This window comes from Tursiops truncatus, chromosome 2 (assembly GCF_011762595.2).
Source record: "Tursiops truncatus isolate mTurTru1 chromosome 2, mTurTru1.mat.Y, whole genome shotgun sequence".
Lineage (NCBI taxonomy): Eukaryota > Metazoa > Chordata > Mammalia > Artiodactyla > Delphinidae > Tursiops > Tursiops truncatus.
Window position 1 is genome coordinate 174,629,416 of NC_047035.1, and position 24,919 is coordinate 174,654,334.

Genomic DNA, 24,919 nt, shown 5'->3' on the forward strand with positions numbered 1-24,919 from the left:
GACTAAACAAAATAAAATGAAGAACTATTTTTAAAAACAGAGGTTAGGTGAAGAAGAATTAATTAACAGAGTATTTGACGCTTCTATTTTGAGAAAAGATTTATTGAGATAACTCATGGCAAGTTTGAGATTCAATTAATGTTAAGTACATGAAAAACTAAGCAAACAAAATAAATAAGGAATATTAAAAACTATTAACTCCAAAAAATATAAGAAGTTGGGCAGGAAAGGAAATTAATTTTAGTTTACTGCATGGATCAGATATGAATAGTGCTTCCATAGTCACAACAGTGTCAAGAGTGCACAGCAAGATCATGCCGTAGCTCTAGTCACAATACGAGGGGTGGAAAATACGTGTGTATGTGTGAGGGCCCTACAGGAGCAAGAGTTATTCCTCCTCTTCCATAAAGGGAAGTCACAGACGGTGCCGAATGCTAAAGAAAAAGGAAAATCAAGAAACAGCAATTCAGGATTTTATTTTGGAAATATGGTTTAAAATATTAAACAGATCAGGTAAAAGAGTTAAAAGTGGTGCCTACAGTGAGAGACTAAAGGAGTAGAAGGCACGGGCCCAGAGCGCGAGTTACAGTCACAAAGTCCGCAATAACCATGCGCATCTGTAACTGATAGAACTTTAAAAGCCACAGTCCTTTTCATCAGACACTATCAAGGGCGTGAAGGGAACCAGTGTGCACATAGTTGAGATACACAGATACGCATATACATACAGAACACGCGACCAAGGACTCACATGCAGAATATGTAAAGAATTCCAACGAATGAATTAGAAAATGACAGATAATCCAACAGAAAAATAAGCGAAAGACTTACAGAAACTTCACAAGAGATACCCAAATGGCTAATACATATACGAAAAGGTGCTCAATGTTATTAGTCACCGGGGAAAAGAAAATCAAAACAAACCGCGATGCCACGACACATGCAATTAGAAGAACTACATAAAGAAAGATAATCCCAGGTGTTGGCAAAGACCAACAGCATTTACAACTTGTATGCTGGGCCTGCGGGAGTTCACACTGTGGAAAACTGTTTGCCAGTGTCTCTACCAAAGGTCAATATACCCGAAGCCTGAGACTCAGAAACTCTACTCCTCAGATACACTGGACAGAAATGAGTACCTGTGTTCAGTTCTCACCAAAAGAAATGCGCCAGAACAGGCACACCAGCACTACCTGTCACAGTTCCAGACTACAAATTACCCAAACGTCCACCAAACTCCAACTCCAAAAAATATACTACATAGCAATGGAAATGAATGGTCCACAAATGCACTAAGATGAGTGAATCTCCTAAACACAATGTTGAGAGGGAAAAGCCAGACACAGAAGAATATGTACTCTGTGATACCTTTGACATAAGAGACACGAACAGGTAAGATTCATCTACGCTGTCAGAAGAGACTGGGCTGCGGGAAGGTGTACAGTGACCAGAAAGGAGCACAGCTGGTACTTCTAGGTGCTTTATCCAATCTGGGTGGCGGTTACAGAGGTGTGTTCAGTTTGCGAAAATCTATGCACACACACACACACACACACAAACACACACACACATATGCACTTTGATGTGTATTATATTTCAGTTGGAAAAAAAGTATAAGCTCTGAAAAGTGCTTGCATTTGAATTCTGACTCTAGCATGTTCTAACTACGTGAACTTAGGAAATTGAGACGATGCATAAAATTTTTTAGCCAAGTGCCTGGTACTCAATACATTGTTACTGGGTCACAGAAAGCTGGCAAATAAAGCTCTCTTCTGTGCTGGGGTCTCCGCATCAAATTTGCTGAAAACACTACCCAGTCGTTTCTTCCTCAAACCTTTAATTTGTCATAGGAAAGAAAAGCAGGAATCCTAAACAAAAGAGCTCTAATCAAACAACTGAGTGTAAGAGGAAGATGCTACATTAAAAGCGTTAAACACAGAAGTAAATATAACAAAGGTAGCAAAGCCCAAAAAAGGGCAGAAGACCCACGAAAATAAGACACATGGGGGAAAGTAGTAGCGACTAAGAAAAGATAAAGAAACAAAAATTCAAGAATAACCAAAATACGAAACTTGCCATCATGCTCAGTACAAAACCACCTTCAACCTTAAAATGTTCATCCAATCATTTCAATCTATTTACCGAACTTCTCTAAGCCAGGAGCAGAAAATGCAGAGACGAATCAGACAGCCTGCCCTAGAAAAGCCTGGCCAAGGCAGGCAGGTAAAAGAACGACAGCAGTCTACCCGCTGTTACCAGCCAGGTGCGCTCCAGGTACTTGGGAACCGACAAGGCACTGCCTCCTGGGAGGCAGCGGGGAGAGAGAAGCCAGGAAAGAGCTAACAAGCAAGTCTGTGGACTGGGCATGTCCTCTCTGCCTTGATGATGAGGGGGTCCTCCAGGCAAGAAGAGGAGGCAGGAGGAAAAGGCCACCTCAGGCGAAGGCACAGAGATGTGCAGAAGGGCTGCAGCTCCCGATCGACACACAAGAGGGAAGGTACAAGAGGAGGAGGAAAACGAAGACCACGAAGGACCCGAAACACAAGGATAAGAAGTTTGGACTTCCACTTCTGGATTTCAAACAGCGGCTGACAAAGTCGTAGAAGTGCTAACAGGCGCCCCAGAAATTGACGCTGCCGTCTACTAACAAACAAGCCAGCAGGCAGGCATGCAGGTAGGCAATCGTGTCGACAGGGTCTCACTGTCTTCTTTGTGAAACAACACAAACGACAGCCTCTACTTGAATATCCAATGAGAGGCGCAGTTTAGAAGACAAGGACTGTAACAGGACACGAGTCCCTCAGCTGCTTAGTTATGCAGTGCCCAAGATGGCTTGATTATTTCACGATTTAACACTGTTTTTATTCTTAGCCATATACTGTTGAGTGTACATCAGTATGGGACCATCGGTTAAAATCAGAAAGTATAAAAAACATGGATTCTGAAAAATACTTAAATGAGCAGGAAAAAAATATTTTGACAAATTCTCCTCAAAATCATCTTCACCACATCCTTCATATACATTCATCCACAGAAAATTATTTTACAAGTTCAAGATTTCACTAGAACTTCAAAAACCAAAGATAAAAAAGTAGCAACATCAAATTCGCTTTCCATTGTTGGCAATTCACACCTATAATGTGCTGTGTGGAAAGAAGCAAGTGAAGTGGTCCCAAAGTTTCTCTGACCACGTTTAAAAACTAACATGAAGAATTTTTAACAACTAATTTGGTCTTTTTAAGTAGAAAATGAAGGAATTCACAAACTAATTTTGTCAGTTTTGATGCCATAAGATGTGAATAAATTTAAATTGGGTTTAAAATAGATTTGGAATAAAAACTCAACATGTCTTTTTTTTTTTTTTTTTTTTTCGGTACGCAGGCATCTCACTGCTGTGGCCTCTCCCGTTGCAGAGCACAGGCTCCGGACGTGTAGGCTCAGCGGCCATGGCTCACGGGCCCAGCCGCTCCGCGGCACGTGGGATCTTCCCGGACCGGGGCACGAACCCGCGTCCCCTGCATCGGCAGGCGGACTCGCAACCACTATGCCACCAGGGAAGCCCAACATGTCATTTATAATTAGTTCACAAATCATATTTTTTCTGAAACAATTAGTGAAAATTAAAAAAAAAAAGATACTAGGAAATTACTGAAGGATTTCAAGAGAGAGAATACTACAATTAGACATGAATTTCTGAAAATCACTCTGTTAAGAATGGGGCAGTGGGAAGGAGAGAAGCAGTATAAACCTCCCCGGGCAGGGATGCGAGGGGCCTGAGCGTGGCAGGGTGGCAGCGCTTGTCAGACTGGAAGAGAACAATCACGATGTTAGCAGCAGTCAGCCCCCAACAGAAACCTGCCTCAATTCCTCCTCTTTTTCAGTTTCTACTCTTTCTTAGTTTCTGAACTCCAAGATTCCATGATATTTCCCCGAAGTGGTTTCTAGGAGAGCAGTCAGAAGCGTCAGGGCACACAGCAGGGACTGAGCAGGAAGTGCTATTTCCAGGCTGCTTACTGGTGAGATCTACCCATGTTTTCTGTTTGTTTCTTACCTCTTTACTAGACTGAGTTACCTGAGAACATCGTCTGTGCCAAAAATCACACCTGACACATAGTAAGTCACCAACAGATCTTTAGTGAATGAATGACACCAAACGATGAGATGAGCACCGGCGCGGACGATGCCCTTTAACCCAACCTCAAAGATGAGACACAGGCTCACCACTCCACCTCCCTGAAAACCTGCTACTTTCCATTAACCTGCCACATGGAGCTTTTTTTAAAGCTTACTTTCAAGCTGTACCACCACTTACAGTGTTCACAGGAAAGAAGAGATTACTTCTCATTTGAATAGTAAGGAAAAGTGGCATGGAAGGGAACTTAAAAGAACTTAGAGAAGAAAAGGCACATTCTAGGAAGAAAAACACACAGCATAAATGAAAGAGCTAAGAGGAAATGTTATGAACGTGATATTGGCTGAAACGTGGGAACACATGAAGAAAAATGGTGGGAGAAGAGGTTGGAAAAATTGGATGTGGCTACAGGTGAAAATCTTAAACACCAAGCTAAGTCAACTGCTTGAGGTTTATTCTACAGGGAATAGAATTCCTTTAAGGTGATTTTAAACAGGGGCGATTCAGGGATGTACTTTAAAAGAACCATTCGGCAGCAATATATAGGAGGGGCAGAAGATGGAGTGCGCATACACTTTGAGCACATCCCTGAATCATCTTCCTTTTAGAATTTAGGACTGTAATACTTTAGTATCTCATCCAGCAGTCTAGCAAAATTTCAATTTATTTAAGATATAAATTAAATAGTATACTAATTTTAAAACCATTTACCTACGATTCCTTATAAGCTTTAACAAAAAAAAAAATTTAGGATCTCTATAAAGCAATTATGATCCAATAAAGATGCTAAAACGAAAACAACAAAAAAACATGAAACAGTTTTTAGCATCTCTAAGAGAAATCTGGAAATAGCTTCAGACTTGGAAAGCCATCTCTGAAGCTGGGATCCTATCAGAAGCTGCATCTGGGATATATTTTTTTCCAAGGTCATTCCAAGATTGGTAAACCAAGGGAGAGGTTCCAACTGGCTCAGGAGATTGTAAACAACATTGCCAACTGACACAAGACAGAACTCTCAAAAAATTCTAAAGGCCTCAGCTTCACAAATCATCTGCTCTCATGACCTCTGCTGGACATTAAGAAAATTAAAAGCTCTTAAATTTTAGATTCATAAGGCTTTGAAAATACATGACCACCAAACACACACACATGCTTTTGAAAACACATGGTAATTCTATCCATTCAAATGTCAGAGAGAAAATAGATGCTTCCAGTCTCACCTGCAAGGGTTTTTAGGTAGTCTAGTGTTGGAAGAATAGGGGGTGATCTCCTCTGGAGAAAAAAGATGACCATCACGGTAAGGGAGAAATTTGTAATCCAAGCACCAGGAATACTACTCGTTAACGAATGTGCTCGAGCCCAGCATCGGATACTGAACACCAAGGCTCTCACTCGGGAGTCCAGGGCACCATACATATAAAGGAGTTCAGAACTCTTCAAGGCAATCCTTCAAAAGAGAAAAATAACAGGAATTTTCAAACCCCCGAATTATGATCCCAGAGTAGAATAAAACACATACCTGGGGACGTATCTAAATATCTTACTCTACCTGAACATATTCAGAATAACAAGAGCGGATCATCAAAAGCATTATGTATTCGCGATATAACATTTAACGTGAACGGTTATACCTTCATTACCTTAGAACATTCTCCTAACTGCTGACCACCATGATGCAGGTCTAAAGCTTAAAATTTTAAAAACAAAGTTCCTAGACATGAGCTACTAAGTGAAATACTACCTAAGCACTCTTTATTAACTAGCAGTAAAGACACCAGCACATCTGTAAATAAGACGCTTCACACTTCAGTTGCACACCTGGATTATCTAGTCCTTTTTTCTTTTTTTTTTTTTGAGCTACCAGTTCATGTGTTTATTTGTTGCACCCATTGCTTTTCCAGTGTTTTTAGGGAGCATTTAAGAACCCCTATAGTAAGTTGTCCAGGTATGAGTCTAGAAATTTAGATCAGAGAAGATACAGACAGAATGAACAAAGTCAGCACCAGAATGCATTCGGGCTGTAGGCATTCCAGCCCGATGGTTCTGCAGATTAATTAAAATTGGAGCTGCAAGTTTATTTCTGATCTTCCTACCAGAAGTAGCTAGAAATGAAATGCGGTCATTTGTAGGATTTACACTGGCCACAAGGAGAAACATGATAATTCTTCCAGGGTAAAGATTTCCTGATAACTGAATTTCAAAAACAATTTGATCTCATTGTAGATTATAGGTGAAATAACCTTATACTCTATCATCTAAATCAGGACACTTTAGAATGGGACAGGGGGGTTATCTAGTCCTTTGACAGACAAGGAAAACATTCTACTTATTTTATCAAGAAAGTATAAATGTCTTAAAATTCAGCCCAAATTACTTAAGTTTAATATTTATAAAAACCACAATCCATGAAGATAAAATGTCTATTAAGAAATCAATCTTCAGAGCCTGTTTTCAATAAGTTTTCTAGTCATAATGTTACAGTGCAAAGAATTATAAGAATTATTTTAAAATTAATCTCCTACTGATCAAGACATGTTTTTTAATTACTCAAAGAGCTGAGAGAGGGCACAGCATCATTTCACAGTATCAGCTCCAAACTGTCTACTAAGTACCACCATGGATGGCATTTACCTCCTGAGTTTAAGGAAAAGAACAGAAATGTCAAATTAGAAATTCATGGTGATTAAATGTTTTATCCATGTAAATGAAGGTAAATTAAGCTGAAAAATAAATATCAAATAGTGCAAGGTATCTGATATAAAAAAACAATGAGAGTATAAAAACCTGAAGCATATTAAGACAAAATTTTTAAAACTATACCAACAAGACCATGAAAATAACACTATTACAAAGATAAATGTCCTTTTAGAGACACAGATGTAGAGAACAAACATATGGACACCAAGGGGGGAAAACCACGGGGGGGCGGGTGAGATGAATTGTGCGATTGGGATTGACATGTATACACTGATGTGTATAAAACTGATGACTAATAAGAACCTGCTGTATAAAAAAACAAACAGAAAAACAACTAATACTAAACTTTCTTTGGGTTATTTGTATGGAAATATGTTAATATAAATGTTTCAGACGTTACATGAAATTTCTAAAAATCTTATATGTCCTGGTATAATGTTATAAGTCATAATTCTAGTTATTACTTTAAAATGTATATCTCAGAAATAACTAAATTTCCTTGTCAACTGCATTATTATAAACTTTTATCAAATCTTTAACCGTGGGCACTTTTAAGTCTTTTGTCATTTACAGACAGTTCTGGGTGTACTCTGATGCTCTTGCAAAAATGTTCCTATAAAGGGGTTTCATCTTCAAGGAATTCATGGAAAAGACTCTGACAAGTACAGGTTTCTGGTAACTGACTATACTGCTGAACTGAATGAATAAGCATTTTCAGAACTCTAATGGAAAACTGATGAACTCATAAAAGTGCTAACAAAAGATCAAGATGAAAAAAAATTAATTACACGGGACTGAGTGAACTGATGAGGATGATTATAATTTTTGTGACTTTCTATTTGAATAAAAGAAAAATCCCACAAGGACTCAGAAGCAAAATATATACAAATCAATTCTCACTGCAAAGTAAAGGAGCTGTTGCAGTGGAGGATTCCTGGACTGAATGTCACTATTATGACACAGTGTGAGTGGGTTTCGTGTTTGGTAACTGCAGTCATTGTTGCTTTCGTTGTGGTCATCCATTTACAATGCTTGGTGTCAGTCTATCTCTTGTAAAAATAAAATACAGCGTGTGTGTGTGAAAAAAAAATTTCAATAGTTTAAAAACTATTCTGATTGCATGGATTTATATAAAGGTGTTTCTTGCTAAAAAAAAAAAATTAATGATGTAATCTTTCACCTCTAAAAAAAAAAGTCATTTTATTCTATTTATATACTATAAAGAAAATATAGTAATGATAGAAATACAGTATATATTTTTATTATTCAAAAGTACTTAGCACTGACTTGTTAGTGAACACTTGAGTTTAATCAAAACTGCTCTAGATTGGATTTTCTGAATCTATTTGTACTTCTGATTATGTATCTAGCAGAGAGTACAGTGAAACCAAACACACGTAATGAGCATACTAGAGTATAAAGAAACAAACTCCTCAGCTGAGAAGTCTTCCCTACTGAGAACCAAAGAAAAGTCGTCAGAGTATAAAAGAACTTGTCATTCTCATCCCATGTGTTTTAAAGCAAACAGGTTGATAATAAAATGAAAACATGCTGAAGAAAAACTACACAGTCTCATTAGGCTGCTCAGACCACCGTCTGACTTAAGCAAATGCTACCTTTGTTTGGACACACAGTCGACTGCATCTGGAAGCAGCTGAGAGCACAAACCCAAGGTACTGCTTTATTTTCCAAGTGCGCTAGAAGGCTATATACTTCGGAATTTCTGAGTTGTTATCAGGCTACGTAAGTAGGAACAATGAAACACAAGTCTTCTCAGAGGATGTTAGTTAGGCATGTTAACATTTTAATAATTGAAAACCCTACTTTTCAATTCAAGTGTTCAAATTTTTAAAAAATTATTATTAAAGCATATCAAAGAGTCGAAAGCCATTGTTTCTGTACCAGAAAAACTATCCTAATACCTTATAACATTCACATTTAAGATAATAAATAAGAGACCATACCTATTGTTAGTAGTCAAATCACACTGAAATCCAGAGGCCTGGTGTGAGAACCGGACAAGGGGGCACCGAGCATTTAGTATTTTCTGCACTCCCACACAGCCCGGGCCGAAGTGGTCAAGGCATTCTCCTACCACAGACAGGATCTTCTGTGTTGCAATTCTTTCCGAAGGAACGTTTTTCACTTGAAATTCCATCAGAAAATTTCCTGAGGCCTGAATAATAAAAACATTTGTAAATACGAGCTTTTCATAAAAAGGAATTTCTTAAAAAAACTTTTCTAAAAGGATGCTCTAAGTCATTTCTGGCCAACACACACACACACACACACACACACACACACCCCAACAAAACCCAAAACAAACAAAGAAAATCAATAACCACACAAACACATACACAAAAAATTCTTCATGCAATCACAGCCAAAAGCAGACCAAAAATCTTCAGCTCTCAAAATAGACAACCTACAGACTAGGAGAAAATATTTGCAAACGATGTGACCGACAAGGGCTTAATTTCCAATCTATACAAACAGTTCATACAACTCAATAACAAAAAAGCAAACAACCCAATCAAAAAATGGGCAGAAGACCTAAATAGACATTTCTCCAAAGAAGACATACAGATGGCCAACAAACACATGAAAGAATGCTCAACATCACTAATTATTAGAGAGATGCAAATCAAAACTACAGTGAGGTATCACCTCACACCCATCAGAATGGCCATCATTAAAAAGTCGACAAATAATAAATGCTGGAGAGGGTGTGTAGAAAAGGGAACCTTCCTACTCTGTTGGTGGGAATGGAAATTGATACAGCCACTATGGAGAACAGTATGGAGGTTCCTTAAAAAACTAAAAATAGAACTACTATACAACCCAGCAATCCCACTACTGGGCATATACCCTGAGAAAACCATAATTCAAAGAGTCATGTACCACAGTGTTCATTGCAGCTCTATTTACAACAGCCAGGACATGGAAGCAACCTAAGTGTCCATCGACAGATGAATGGATAAAGACAATGTGACACACACACCCCCACACACAATGGAATACTACTCAGCCATTAAAAAGGACAAAATAATGCTATCTGCAGCAACACGGATGGACCCAGAGATTATCATACTAAGTGAAGTCAGAAAGAGAAAGACAAATATGTGATACCTCTTGTGTGTGGAATCTAACATATGATACAAATGAACTTATTTATGAAACAGAAACAGACTCAGAAGACATAGAAGACCAACTTATGGTTACCCAAGGGGGTGGGGGAGGGATAAATTAGGAGTTTAGGATTAGCAGATACAAACTATTGATACTATACATAAAATAAACAAGGTCCTACTGTATAGCACAGGGAACTATATTAAATATCCTGTGATAAACCATAATGGAAAAGAATATGAAAAAGAATATATGTATGTATAGCTGAATCACTTTGCTGGACACCGGAAATCAACACAACATTGTAAACCAACTATACTTCAATAAAAATACTTTCAAAATATCTTCAGTTTTCTTTTGTTTCTCTAGAGTAAAAATACTAACCTGAAAAATCATTGGCTTTTTATAATTAACTTACATACCACAGTATATATCATAAAGTAATACTATAGTAGAACCATAGATTCTATAAATTCTGTGAACATACATGTGCCCTTTCCAAGTTAGCCTTTCCATTTTAATAAGATCTGTAAACCCACAGTAGTTATAACAGGAAATATATGCACGAGGACAGTAGATCAATAGAAGAAAACAGTACAAACAGACCTAACTACAGAAATTTAATAGTTAATAAAATGAACTCTGCAAATTACTGCAGGAAAATTGCTATTGAAACAATGAGCCAAGTGGCCATTAAAAAAATACACTAGACTAGTCCAAAACCAAAGTAAATTCAACACAGACCAAAGACTTAAACATAAAAGGTTTTAATCAATAAAGTACCAGAACACAATGGGGCAAAGTTTCTACAATCCTGGAGTGAAGGATTCTCTAAGCATGACATGAAATTCCAGAACACACAAAAGAATACGGATGAATAAAAATTAAAACCATCTTCAGGCCAAGCATATATTCCTTACTAGATAAAAGACAAATGAAGACAATAATACATATCATATAAAGGGCTAACTTTCCTAATTTATGAAGGGTTTGTACAAATGGAAGGGAGGAAAGCCCACCCAGTTCTAAAAATGGACAAAAACACTTGAATAAGAAACTAACAGAAGAAATAAAAATGAGTAAGAAACATAGAAAGAGATGTTCTTGTCGTCCAGAAACTAAGAAGAAATTAAAATAACAATGAGATTTTTCATTTATCAGTCTGGCAAAGACAAAAAGGGCGACAGGACCAGTGTTGGTGGGTGAGGGGAAACACATACATCCCGTCAGTGGGAGTGTAAACCGGGACATACTTTTGGGACAACTTCAGTATTGAAATAGCAAAATACATATCAATAAGCTTTTGATTAGCTATTCAAATCCTAGGAAATCACCCCAAAGGAACGCTCATACAGATGAGCTGATTTGCAAGGCTGTCCCCTCACTGCAGCATTATTTGTGTGGTAGACACTTTTTAAGAGCTCCGTCTAGCTTAGTAAAGCTTCCTGCCCCTCTTTGAGAACTCAGTCCCCCTGAAAGGATCATGGCCCTGACAACACACGTGCACCAGGCAGGGCGGCTGATGTGAGCACTGTGGGGGCACACCCTCATCCAGCCAGCCGTCTCCACCAGGAACTGCAGCTGAGGTTACGAGGCAACCACGTGGTTGAAACAGAACTCAGAAGCTTTGGGGCGGGCACAGTCTACACCATGAGGATGAAAATGTAAAGAAAATCGAAGCGGGTGGGGAGAGGGGAGTGAAGGGAAGGAAGATATTAAGTAAATCAAATACGTGGAGAAGCAGCAGAACCCTTCGTGGACTCTTGATTGGTTATACTTCCTAGTGCTGTCCTTTCCTAAGACTCACCCACATTCCTGACCCTGGGCTCTGGGATGCTTCCTCTACTTCTTTTGTTTGCTTGTTTAAGCTGCTTTGGGTTGGTTTCTGTTATGCACAACCTAAGAATATTACCTAATATAGTTGGCAATAAAGTGGGGAAAAAAGATACCGTCCCCTGTCTAACAAATAAAGCACTGGTTAAGTAAATTACGGTACATTCGTTCAACAGAACATTCTGCATCCATTGAAAAGGATGCAGTAGACTGAGATGCTGAGACACTATTAAGTGGGGGGGAAAATCACGTTAAAAGCTGTATAGATTATATTATAATCTCTTCCTAACTGCCCTCAATTCAGGCTGAAGAATAAAACGAGCCCAGAGAACCACACACCAAGGGGGAGTGCTGGGACACACGGAGCACCAAGAGGTAAGAGGGAGAGGCTCACAACTGCATACAGTGGTCAGGAAGCTGCTTTATGGAGGATGAGTTTAAAAGTGCTCCTGGTTTTTTAAAATCTATTCTTATTTATTTAAAAATAAAAAAAAATAAAAGTGTTCCTGTTTTTCATGTTTCATTTTTAAAATGTTTCTATTAGCAAAGCTATTATCATCTTAAACAAGCATATATTTCAGAGTATATGTTTATAACAACACTGCGTAAGTTAAACCTACATACGAAATAATGTTAAATTGTTTAGTGAGACTGGAGCACCGTCTTTTAAAATATCTTTTCCTAACAGCTCTCTATTTCAGAAATCTAAGATCCAACTAAGTTTCCAACTCCTTCCTCTGCTTCCAACAGAAAAAAATGTATTTCTTACTGTCTAGCAATCCTCCAAACACCCCATGAGCTGGCATTACAGCACTATGCCAATTTTATGGCTAGGAAAATCGAGGCACAGAGAAGGCAAATAACTTTCCCAGGGTCATACAGCTGGTAAGGAAAAGAACTGCTATTCTGCCCTCCCGAGCCCAAGCTTTCACCATTACAACACATTATAATGCACTTCAATTATCTGGCAAGTTCTTTTATTTAATATAAAAATAGCCTAAAATAATTTAAGTGTCCCTGCCAGGAATTTAATACAATTTCAAGGACATGTTAGTCTTAATCTGACTGACCCGTTTCACTTTCATGTGTTTCGTATTTCTTGGCCAGTTTCAACTATGTAATTACATGCTGAGCAGACAAAGTATGGCGGGCACTGTGTGGGATGAGAAAATGAACAAACGTGGATCCTGCCCTGCCCACGCTTAGGATACAGTGAGAGACACAGATCAACCACGAACTAAGCGTAACACAGAAGGAATCTGGAGACAGAAGTATGAGCTACACTCCAAAAACGGAGTGACTAATTTTGACCGGAGCAGAGGAAACAATCAAGTATGGTTTAAGACGGTGGAGTCAGAACGAGGCCTTGAAACCCGTGTAGGAATGGTAGCCAGGCGTGGAAGGGAAGCGCACTCCTCAGTGAAGACACAGAACGACGGTTCAGTGGCCATTCATATCCTAAAAGTGCCCCACAACTGGTAATTAAATGATGTGATTGGAAAACTGGGTGTGTGAAGATAGAGAAAGACAAACGATTACTAAAATCAATTATGAGACAGATCATTTCAATTCTGTGTTAAAACCAAGAACTGTTCTAAGCTTGTGGATGATCCAGTCTGTGTTTTAAGATAACTCCAGCAGAGACTGAGGGCTGGAATACCAAGGCATGACACGAGAAGCACGTGGAAAGCAGGATGTTGCTACAACCATCTAAGTGAGAATTTATAAGGGACCGTGTCACTATAGCTTTGAGTATGTAAATGAAGAGGTAGACCTGAAAGATTAGCTTAGGTATCTTCGCTTAGATGACAGCAAATGTCAGGAAAGCTAAAATGCCACTGATTAACATGGGACACATACCTAAGAACTTTTATAAAAACTTATAAAGAATATTTACAAGGAGATGAAGATAAAGTTTTGTTTTCAAAATGTCAAGTTTGAAGTTTCAACTGGACATCTACACAGAGATGATTACTAGTTTGAAATACATAAGAAAGAACAGTCCTAAAAAGCTAAGATTTTACAAAAACACAGAAGCCTTTTCAAATCAAAGTTGTAATGAAATTAAAGCACCTCATATTGTTTGGGATGATGACAGACACACTGATTAAGTTTACTCTGTCAGACACACATGTTAATAAGAACATAAATGGGATATACAATTTCTAAACTGTAACAGGAAGGAAGGAAAGGGCAGACTAAAGAAAGAATCCAACAGGAGGAGGAAAGGAAAGGAATGAAAAGCAAAGAAAAAGCATAGAAAATAGGAAATAAAAAATAAGACAGTAGAAATAAATCCAAAAATTACCAGTCATAATAAATAAGAAGACTCCCAGACTGGAGTAAAAGCATAGAATTCAGTATCTGCTATTTATACCCGAAACGTAACAACACATGTGAAGGCTGGAAATGCTGATGCAGGAGGAGAAGGTGCGTGAGACAAGTAACGAGCCGCCATCTTCACCAACAAACAAGAATTGAAAGAAAAGGCATTTAGAGATGATGGACAAAATTTAATGATAAATGAACAACCCAATAAAAAGGTATAATAATCATATACCTATATGTAGCTAACATAGTCTTTGAATAAAACAGATATCAAAAGAATTCTGAGAAATGAAGAGAAACAAAAATCATGAGATGTAAAAAGCATTTCACTAACTAGATCACGCAGATGAAAAAATTAGTTAATACACACATAATCTGAATAACACAGTAAGGAACCCTGGCCTACCCCAAAAAATTCTCAACCCTCAAAAAGAACAATCATTTTATTACATGTTTAAGATATTCACAAAAAAATGATAACATTAGACCAATACAAAGGAAGACTTTACAATTCCAAAGAATCAGCATCAAACAGACCCTATTCTTTAACCATATTGCTTCTTAAGCTTAGAAATCAAGTTGTAATTTTATTAAACCCAAAGATTTCCTTTATTTTTTCTGACAACGTTGTGATTTAAAGAAGTGTAATTACCTTGTGAGTACTAAATTTTTCAATTTCATCTAGATCCAAAAACATGTCCAAATCACATCCTAATTTTCCAAAACTGTTCACCGAAGAGCCAAAGGGTCTGACGGTGCAGTCCGGAAAATACGCAGCGGCTACATCTTCAATAAGAGAGCAGGTGAGATATCGGAGCCTGGTGTTCTCCTCTGTGAGCTGGAATTCCCTCAGGAGAGTGTTCAGCTGATCATCGACCTAGCTGGCCAGAACAAAAACAAGAGAATATGGAAAATGTTAAGGTCACGTGAAATAATTGTCATTTTACTTCCAGAAATTTGATGGCTCAGGAGACCTACCTTAAAAAGGCGCAATCTTTTTACATGTAGCCTTAAAAGTGGATTTTACAAATGCCCTTTAAAAAGCACTAAGGAATGAGGACACCAGCAAAAAACAAAAGTTGCCTAGAATTAAAACTACTGTTTTTCTTAGGCCATGAGTATAAAGTATTGTTTTAGAAAATGCAAACAGTAAAATGCCCCAGTAGAGGAGGTCAAAGCAACCACAAAGCTGGACATTTAAATGAAGTTGGGGGGAGAGAAGAACCAATGTTAAAGGCAAGTAACACCAGAAATAAGCAAGGCTCCGAGGAATGCAGGCCCAAGGTCCCCCAGTTCCTCCGAACAGCAGTCCTGTATGTTCCCTAGAAGGCTGGTGATAGAACGATCACACACTGTGAAGGCGCATGCTGGAGCTGAATATTTAAAATGAAAACCACAGCCTTAAATGCCCACATTTGAAAATAATATTGAAAATAACTGAACTAAACACTTAACTCAAGAAAAATAAATAACAGAAAGCAGAGGAAATACAAAAGGTTTTTTCTTTAAAAATTAGAAAATCAACCCCCAAAATAGTATTTTGATAACTAAAACCATGAACATATTCTTGGAAAGGACTAGCTAAACCTTTGACAAGTCTGAGTAAGAAAAACCAAAACTACTATAAACATTACTAGAGCAGAAAAAAAGAGATAAAACCAGAAATAAGGTATTTTAAAATTTATAAAAGAATGCCATGTACGATTATATGCCATGTTGACAAGAGAAAGAAAGCCAGAATAATCCAAAGGCCCAAAACTTTGGAAGAATGTGGTTCCTTCTGAGGATTACAAATGGGATATGGTGGCAGGGAGTAGGGAAGGATTACTTTTACTTTTCATTCAGTATGAATATCTAATAATAAAAACTTACAATATACAAAACAAGTCAAACACACACACATATCAAGTCGGGGAAGGACACCTATAAACTTACACTTTCTGCACAACAAAGTAATTCAAAAAGCTTCTTGCTTGAAGGAGAAGACTGATTCCTACATCGCATACTTGACTGCTCAGAAGTCTGGTTTAATGGAGTCTTCAACTTTAAATTGAAGTAACGTGATCTGAATGGAATTGCAGCCTCTGTGCCCAGGCTTGGAGTGCGAGTTACATTCTGCAGCGAAGCTACGCTTTCCTTCTGACTGAATTCTACAACAGCATAAAGACCCTATACCAAAAGCACAAGAAGAACAGAACACATTTCAAAATTCTATTTTTAACACAGTATTTTAGTTCATATTTCAAAGCAATTATCATAACAGGCAAAATACTAATTTTTAAAATTTACAATGATACACTTCTAACACGAGCAATGGTTTTAATCATTATAAGCAGATTAAGAAAAGGAACATTATAAAGTGGTATTAGTTAAGAGAAGCTGAAAATAATGCTGAAATAGAAAATTAAAAGGCAAAACAAAGATCTCCCGCTGGCTTCTACACCTAAGGTAATGGAACGATTTAAAGTATTCAAATTATGAAATGATTCAGGTATAATTACGCTTATAATTCTGTGATACTCCTATAAGGATTTCTATTCTCATATCAAAAAAAATCTCATTGAAGAAATTTAGACAAAGATAGATGCAGGATATCAAAAAAGAATCTAACTTTACCATATTGCAGAGGCAACAGAGCAAAAAATAACTTTAAAAAAAGTATGAATGTTAAGTTAGACTGTTTTTCAAATACTTACAAAGCTTTCATAGAAGAAGTGGTTGTTAATAGACCCATGTTGGGATAAGTACTTGAGAAACTTCTTCTCGCTGATTTTATTTGGGCAGTGGATTAACACAGTCCGCTGCGCCTGTTCTCGTCTCTCTTTTTGCACCTCAGAGAATCTCTTTTTTGGAGTCCTGTCTTCAGAGCCTATGAATGAGACAAAGACATTCCCAACACACACACGTAAAATTCAAAGCATCTCTTGGTGTGGTATATACAGATTTTACTCCTGACCACACCAACTTCATCCTCATTCCGTCTGCTTTCTTCTCCTTGATAAGGGGGAAGCTATACTATTCCCAGTCTTCCTATTACCATTCTCTTGTGATTACCATTAAATTGTCCACTCTGTTTTGACTGACTATACTCAATGCAGAGCGCTAAAAAGGGAGCACTCCACAAAATTTTAAAAGTAAAACCACTTCCACAAATACACACATACAAAGTCTGTATAAGCTGTAACATTCCAAAACCTGAAAAAAAATGATTACAAGCCTGAGCGCAACGAGACAATGAGTTTAGAAGTTTAATGTATTACAGTAAGTTATTAGTTTTGGGGACTTCCCTGGCGGTCCAGTGGGTGAGACTCTGCGCTCGCGATGCAGGGGGTCCGGCTTCGATCCCTCACTGGGGAACCAGATCCCACACGCCGCAGCTAAGAAGTCCGCGTGCTGCAACTAAAAGATCCCACACACCGCAATGAAGATCCCCACACTGTAACTAAGACCCGGCGCAGCCAAAATTAATTAATTAATTAATATTTAAAAAATAAAATAAGTGATTAGTTTTTCTCTGTAAAGGGTCTTGATCTGGCTCAAACAATTAACAATGAGTTACCCACTATCATGTGCTCTGCATCACAGGGAAATCTGCCAGCCCGAACCCTAGCTGCTGCCCATAAAGAGCTCATGATACTTTTTACTACAGAAATAGACGGGTTTTTTTCCCCATTAAAAACCATCCGGGGGTTAGGGAGTTTACAATCACAGGAAATGCAGGCAAGAGCTGTGACAGGCAAGAAGTAAATACTCCACTGACCACAAAGGAAAGATCAACAAGTGAACTAAACACAAGGAAAACGAAAATCATTCAAGTTCTAATTCCAAAGAGGTTAAATGTAACCGATGCACAGAAATCAGCAAAAGCTTTCAGCCTCATCTTCTTTCAAAAGGTCACAAAACTGATGGATACAGGAAATACTGCACACACACTGAACCTTCATTTCAGCAAACCCCAAGACATCCTCATGGTCAAGACAGAGGAAGGCAGGCAGTACGCGCCGGTGGGACCCTCCAGCCTGCTGGGCTGCATCCACCTGGAGGCAGGTCTCCGCAGAGCACTCTTGGCCCTGCCCTACTCCACATTTCTAACAACTGATCAAACACACTGCGCGTCTTCCCTACACTCACTGTAGAGATGCTAGACGTGCACCTCCTAAATACGCGTCCTCTCCTCTCCTCCGGACGCCAATTCTTCCACATCAATCTCTCATCTCAGGCCTGGAACACAGCAGCCTGATCGCTAAACTGGTCTCATTCGCTCCCGTCTTGTGCTTCTCAAGCCACTCTCCACACTGCTGTCGAAGTCAGCTTCCTAAGGTAATCGTTTTCAGAGAGTCTTCTTCTCTGACTTCCCTGCCGCATCCGTGATGAGGTCCGAGTCCCACAGCCCGGCTATGAAGCTGCCGGCATCTCGGCCCCCTCCTCAGCCATGTCAACCTCAGCCCCACCTCCTCCACGATGCTCACGCACGCTGCCCTTCACACGGCACCGCCACACACACTTGAACTCTTCAGTCTTCTCCTCTCTGGCTGGAATGCCCACCTTCTCATTTTCTGCCCTGCAAACTCCCATTCATCCTCCAAACTGTGCTCAGCTCTGAGAAGAGCTGACTCTGCAAGGCAGAATTGCTTCCACCTCTGCACTACCTCACTTCAACATCTATGGAAGAAGGTAAGTCACGGTGCTGTGTTTACGTAACAGCACGGAAGAACATCTGTCTTCCACGCTGAGGGCAGGGACTACTCTCACTCACTTGGACCTCAGTCTGCTGACAGCCCTTCCAACTGGTCCTTCTTTTTCTTATGGTCCAGGCTTTCCTCACCCACTTTTCCAGCTGGAATTACCACCTCTATCTTCTTGTCTCTGATATTTACCGAGTCTACACTGACGTCCAACTGCTTACTGTAAAAGTCAAGTCAAGCTGTAAACTTTCAGAGAGTAAAAGTATACATCCTCCCCTTGTTCCCTCCAATACCCACTTATTAGGTGCGACATAAACATATACATTTGTATCTCCCCGGAGATAAACATTTTTCACACAATTACTGAAAATGTACTATACATTCTCTTCTGTAACATGCTTTTAAATATTTAATACATAGTTGATATCTTTTTGTGTCAGTAGATATATATTTACCTCATTTTTAAAATAACTGCATAAACATGCTTAGGTGTTTATGGTAATTTAATCAATCTTCTGATAAATACGGAGATGGTTTACCTTTTTCACTACCACAAACAATACTGCAATATCACTGGTATACAATGTTTTGCACTATTATGCAGGTATCCCTGCAGCTGGATTACTGGGGAAGCGCAGGACTGCGTGTGAGAGGGAGACAGAGAAGTGTGATGACAGATGGGGCGACAGGCTTGAACAGGACTGACGGCTCTAACCTTGAACAGCAGTAGGCACGACGGAGTAGACGGGACAAAGTCATGAGGGGGACAAAAAGTTCAGGTAGCATAAGTACATGAGCTTGCAAAAGGCTTGTCAAATCTACAAACAACACAAAGTTGGGAGGAAAAACTAATAAGTGTTAGTATTTTAAGACAGACTCAAATTTGCAACGGTCTTGATAACAGAATCTGAAAACCGTAAGCACAAAACACACTGTCCTGCGTTTAGAATTAAAAACAACATAAAGACACAAGCACATAATGGCGGGGGGGGAATTCAGCCAGCAGTAGATGGACAAAAGAAGACCAAAAGTTTGATCTGATGAAGGCTCAAAATGAGCCAAGGGAATGTCTTAGCTTCCGGGGTGAGGAAAGAGAGAAGACACATATAGATATCAAATCCAAACCCAAGGGGGTAAGAGCACTTCCTTCCTATTTACTGGTCAGGCCAAACTTTTGGCAACGAGTTCTCACACTGAGTGAAAAACTGAACTGGAGATTTCTCAATTTCCTTCTAATTATAAAAGTATATGCTTCTAACCTAGGGGTAAGACAGGAATAAAGACACAGACCTACTAGAGAATGGACTTGAGGACATGGGGATCGGGAAGGGTAAACTGTGACAAAGTGAGAGAATGGCATGGACATATATACACTACCAAACGTAAGGTAGATAGCTAGTGGGAAGCAGCCACATAGCACAGGGGAGATCAGCTCGGAGCTTTGTGACCACCTAGAGGGGTGCGATAGGGAGGGTGGGAGGGAGACGCAAGAGGGAAGAGATATGGAAACATATGTATATGTATAACTGATTCACTTTGTTATAAAGCAGAAACTAACACCATTGTAAAGCAATTATACTCCAATAAAGATGTAAAAAAAAAAGTATATGCTTCTAAGTGAGTTATAATAATCACCTTCTTCTCTTTAAAAATGGAAAAGAAATTCAAATGAGGATTTTGTTACTTGTTATGCCTCACAAGAGTCCCTGGATATTTAGCCAGTCATATTATCCTAATGATACAAAATGAAACACATTTCCTGAGAAAAACGACAAAGCTCTACTAAGTGAAGCCTTGGAATCAGAAGGGTTTATTCTCACCTTTGCTACTGAATAGCTAAGCATGATCCACTTACCAGCCAGCTGTACCAGCCTGTTTCCACATCTATAAAATGGAGTAATAGTAATTCCTTCCAAACCTAGTTCACAGAGTTTTATATCTCAAAGAGCATATGAAAATACTCTAAAATTTAAACCACTATACACATGTTAAATCACAATAGCTCCTTTGGCAAAAGCCTTACTCACATTTTCAGTCACTTAAGAGTTTTTAACAGAAACAGCTTCTACTAAATACAGTCCAATCACCATTTCAATGAACTGTCATGGTAATTGATATTTCCAACGCTCTGTCAATTTGAGTCTCTCATACAGTCTGATGAGGACAGCAACCCTATCATTTACTTTACGGGAAAATACCGTACTTGTTTAGCTTTCTTTAGAACTGTTCCCACAAATAATCTCATACCTTAAAACTACAGCTCCAAGAAATGGTAGAAATCAACACCTTTTATTTAACAGCGGGGCTCGAGGTCTAAATTAACTCAGCGGCAAGTCCCTAGGCTCTCTGCGCCTCTGTCTCCATCTCCAAAATGGAGACCGTGATACAATCCTGCCAGATTGTTTTAAGAATAGTAAATAACATAAACGCAGCTCTTGGATCACAAGAGGGGGACTGGGCTTCTCAACACACCAGCCTATAAACTTACAACGCCTGCCTATTCCAGCCCAGGCAAATCTGTTACCAAGCTGATTCTTGGTAGAATCAGAAAAATAAAGCAAACGTCAGTAACTGCAGAGGCAGAGCCTCCACTGGAGGACCAGGGGTCCTGGTTATTCATCAAGGCTTCACTCCGCTCGGCCTCCATCGGCAACTTGCGAGCATCAACCTCAGTTACATCCGTGAACGAAGAAGCGACTGGCTCAACTGTGGCCTCACTACCGTAACTGGCAACAGCGTTTCGCCCAACTGTCAGACACTAGCAAACTCTGCTCCTGGCCTGCGCTGCGGAGCTCTGAACGACTTCATCACCGGGCACGCAGTCCCCGAAGGAAGGAACGTCCCACACCGCGCCGCCGCCACGCCGCCGGAAGCACGGCGGCAGCCCTAGGTTCCCCGAGCGAGGCCGGGACACTGCCGTGCGGTCCCCCCGCCGCTTCCACCGGCCCTGCGCCCGCCCGCGACCCCAGCCCCGGCGCCATACCTGTCTCCGAGCTCCCCGAGGACTGCTCTTCCCTCCCGAGGGCTGCGGCCACCGTTCCCGGGCAACTGAGAAGCCTGCAGAGAGGACGCTGGACTTGACCTCTCCGAGCACGGAGGGGCAAACTGGTCAACAGCCCCAAACCACGAGCCGCCATCGTCAAAAGTGCAAGAGCGCGGACGAAAGGGCGCCGCTTCCGCGCATGCGCGCGGAGGAGGTGGGAAAGGATGGGAGGCCTAGAGGGTCAAACTAGGCGAAGGACGCTCGCTTATACAAGCGAGCGAGTTGCGGCTTGAATGAGGCTTTCGCACGTGTCTGATTTCCCCTCTCCCACGGTTCTCTAAAAGAAGGCTCCCAGGAGAACGAGCACGCCACCTACTTTTTCAAACTGAGTCATGAAAATAGAACCAGAGAGCAAGGGCATGAGGAAGGAGCACTGACTTGCGAATCTATACTTAGAAGATGATAAACTACACTTTTTCTTTACCAAACACTGTTCTAAGTGCTCTACGTGGGTTGACTTTTTTAATCCTTACAACAAGCCTGTGACGTAGGAACTCTTATCTCCATTTATTTACGGGGAGGTTAAGGCATAGAGACGTTGAGTAACATTCCTAAAGTTCTACAGCCAGGCAGGGGCGGAAATGGAAGTTAAACCTAGGTTTCCTTATACAGGGTTTTTTTCTTTCCCTCCTTTCCTCCCCTTCCTTCCTTCCTCCCTCTCCCCCTCGCTCCCTCTTTCACACTTTCTGTAACAGTTTGACTGAGATTTAAGTCATATACTACACAATTCACCCCTTTAGGTGTACCATTCAATGGTTTTTAGTATATTCACAGAGATGGGCAATAATCACAGTTATGCTTAGAACGCTTCATCACCTCCAAAAGAAACCTTGTGCCGGCTAGCTACCACCCCTAATCACCAACACTCCCCCCAGCCCTAAATAACCACGTACCTATGTGTCTCCTCGGGACTGCCTTTCTGGACATTTCATACAAGTGGAATCATACAATGTGTGTTTTTTTGTGACTGGCTTCTTTCACTTGGTATAATGGTTTTATGGTTCTTCCATGTTGTAGCATCTATCAGTACCTTATTCCTTTCTATGGCTGAATAATACTCCATTGTAGGAATATGCCACAGGTGGTTATCCCGTCATCACTTAAGGGGCATTTGGGCTGTTTGTTTTGGGTTGTTTCCACCTTTTTGTGCTGCTTTGAATTTTCATGTACAAGTTTTTGTGTGAACATATGTTTTCACTTCTCTTGGGTGTATACCTAGGAGTAGAACTGCTGGGTCATATGTTTTAACTTTTTGAGGAACTGCAGGCTATTTTCCAAAGCAGCCGCATCATTTTCACTCTCATCACTAGCGTGTGAGTGTTCCAATTTCTGCACATTCTTGTCCAATACTTTTCATTTTCCATTGTGTTTACTTATTCCATTCTATTTTTGCTCAGTAGAATTCTAATTATAAAAAGGTTTTATAATAAACGTGTCAACATATTAATTTAGCCATTAAAAATTAAATATAGGGTTCTTGAAGGATAATGGTAGCGTTTTATTCTTTGAACTGTGTGGTGGGGCTACAGTGGCTCATTGTTTTTGAATTCTCCTTACCACACCCATGTTTATGAATGTTATTTTGTATCTACTCAATGTTTAATAAAAAGTTACACTCATCTGATTCTTTTCTTATTAATGACTGCTCCTTTGGAAAGGCCAGTGCAAATACATTCTGGTCCATAAGTTGGAGGTCCTGGTTAGCTGAGGTCAGTTCATTCAGGTTTCTCTACGTCCGTCAGTAATTACCTGCATGTTGCCAAGGAGGAGGGTGGATGGGGGAGAGATGGAATGGGAGGTTGGGACTGGCAGATGCAAACTATTATGTATAGAATGGATAAGCAACAAGGTCCTACTGTATAGCACAGGAAACTATATTCAATATCCTGTGATAAACTATAGTGGAAAAGAATATGAAAAAGAACATATATATATATATAAAACTGAATCACTTTGCTGTGCAGCAAAAATTAATACAACATTGTAAATCAACTCTACTTCAATAAAAAAAATTCCCCCCATAGATTCTCTTAAACATGGGAAAAAACAACCAAACTTCGAGGTATTACTGAATATTTGTTACAGATGGCAAATCAATAACAAATAACAATAACAAATAACAATAACAATAACAAAGATGGCAGCCTTAATCTATTGACTTACGATTTTACCTTCTATCATGGATTGAATTGTGGCCCCACCAAAAAAAGATATGTTGAAGTCCTAACCCCCAGGACCTCAGAATGTGACCTTATTTTGAAATAGGGTTATTACAGATGTAATCAGTTAAGATGATGTCTACTGGAGTAGGGGAGGTGAAACTGGTGTCCTTATAAGAAGACAGCCATGTAAAGTCAGACACACAGGGAGAATACCAGGTGATAACAAGGCAGAGATTGGAGGGATGTAGCCAAAAAACAAAGAACACCAAAGTTGGCCAGCAAACCACAGAAGCTGGGAACAGACAAGAAAGAATTCTTCGGTAGGTTTCAGAGGGAACATAACCCTGCTAACACCTTCACTTTGGATTTCTATCTTTCAGAACGGTGAGACAATAAATGGGAAAGTAGGGGCTGAGGGGCATAGAAATGAGAGACTTTTAGCATCTCGGTATTTTTTAAAAAAACAAACAGGTATTATTTTTATCATTAAAAAGAAAAAGGAATCCCATGCAGGTTGGAAAGCCAATAGAAAAAGAATTAGCGAATTCTTAAATTGTGTCTACATTTCATATGCCACTAAAATACTTTTTACACGGTAAGCTAGTCTTTGATAAAATGTGAACGTGTGTGATATAAGGCTCCAGAAACCATATATTCAGGTTGTGCCCATGTAATTATTAACTCCACACTCTTTCACTCTCAAAAGTGTTCCCATTCGGATGATAAATTGTCCGGCTACCTTACTAACGCCCTTTCAGATCCTGGTTTCCTGTTCAAGTCACCAAGAAGGATTTTCACATTCAAAGCTGAATATATCGACTGAGAACAGCTCAGCAAGCAGAGATGCCAGGGAAAACTTTACTAGCAAAGAAAAGCAAACTTATAGTCACTGGGATTTTGAAAAGAATGA

At 39.6% G+C, this 24,919-nt stretch overlaps 1 protein-coding gene across 1 annotated transcript in view; it reads right to left on the reverse strand.

Moving 5' to 3' along the window:
* The window catches only part of MTPAP (mitochondrial poly(A) polymerase), a 28,651-nt gene extending 6,678 nt beyond the window's left edge, over positions 1 to 21,973 (reverse strand). The window contains exons 1-6 of the mRNA XM_019933582.3: positions 21,788 to 21,973; positions 16,816 to 16,988; positions 16,055 to 16,288; positions 14,772 to 14,996; positions 8,794 to 9,005; positions 5,353 to 5,579 (exon numbers count right to left, since the gene is read on the reverse strand). Coding sequence (XP_019789141.2) covers positions 5,353 to 5,579; positions 8,794 to 9,005; positions 14,772 to 14,996; positions 16,055 to 16,288; positions 16,816 to 16,988; positions 21,788 to 21,941 — 1,225 coding nt within the window. The 5' untranslated portion in view covers positions 21,942 to 21,973. The remainder of the gene's footprint in view (positions 1 to 5,352; positions 5,580 to 8,793; positions 9,006 to 14,771; positions 14,997 to 16,054; positions 16,289 to 16,815; positions 16,989 to 21,787) is intronic.
* Between the last annotated feature and the right edge of the window lie 2,946 nt (positions 21,974 to 24,919).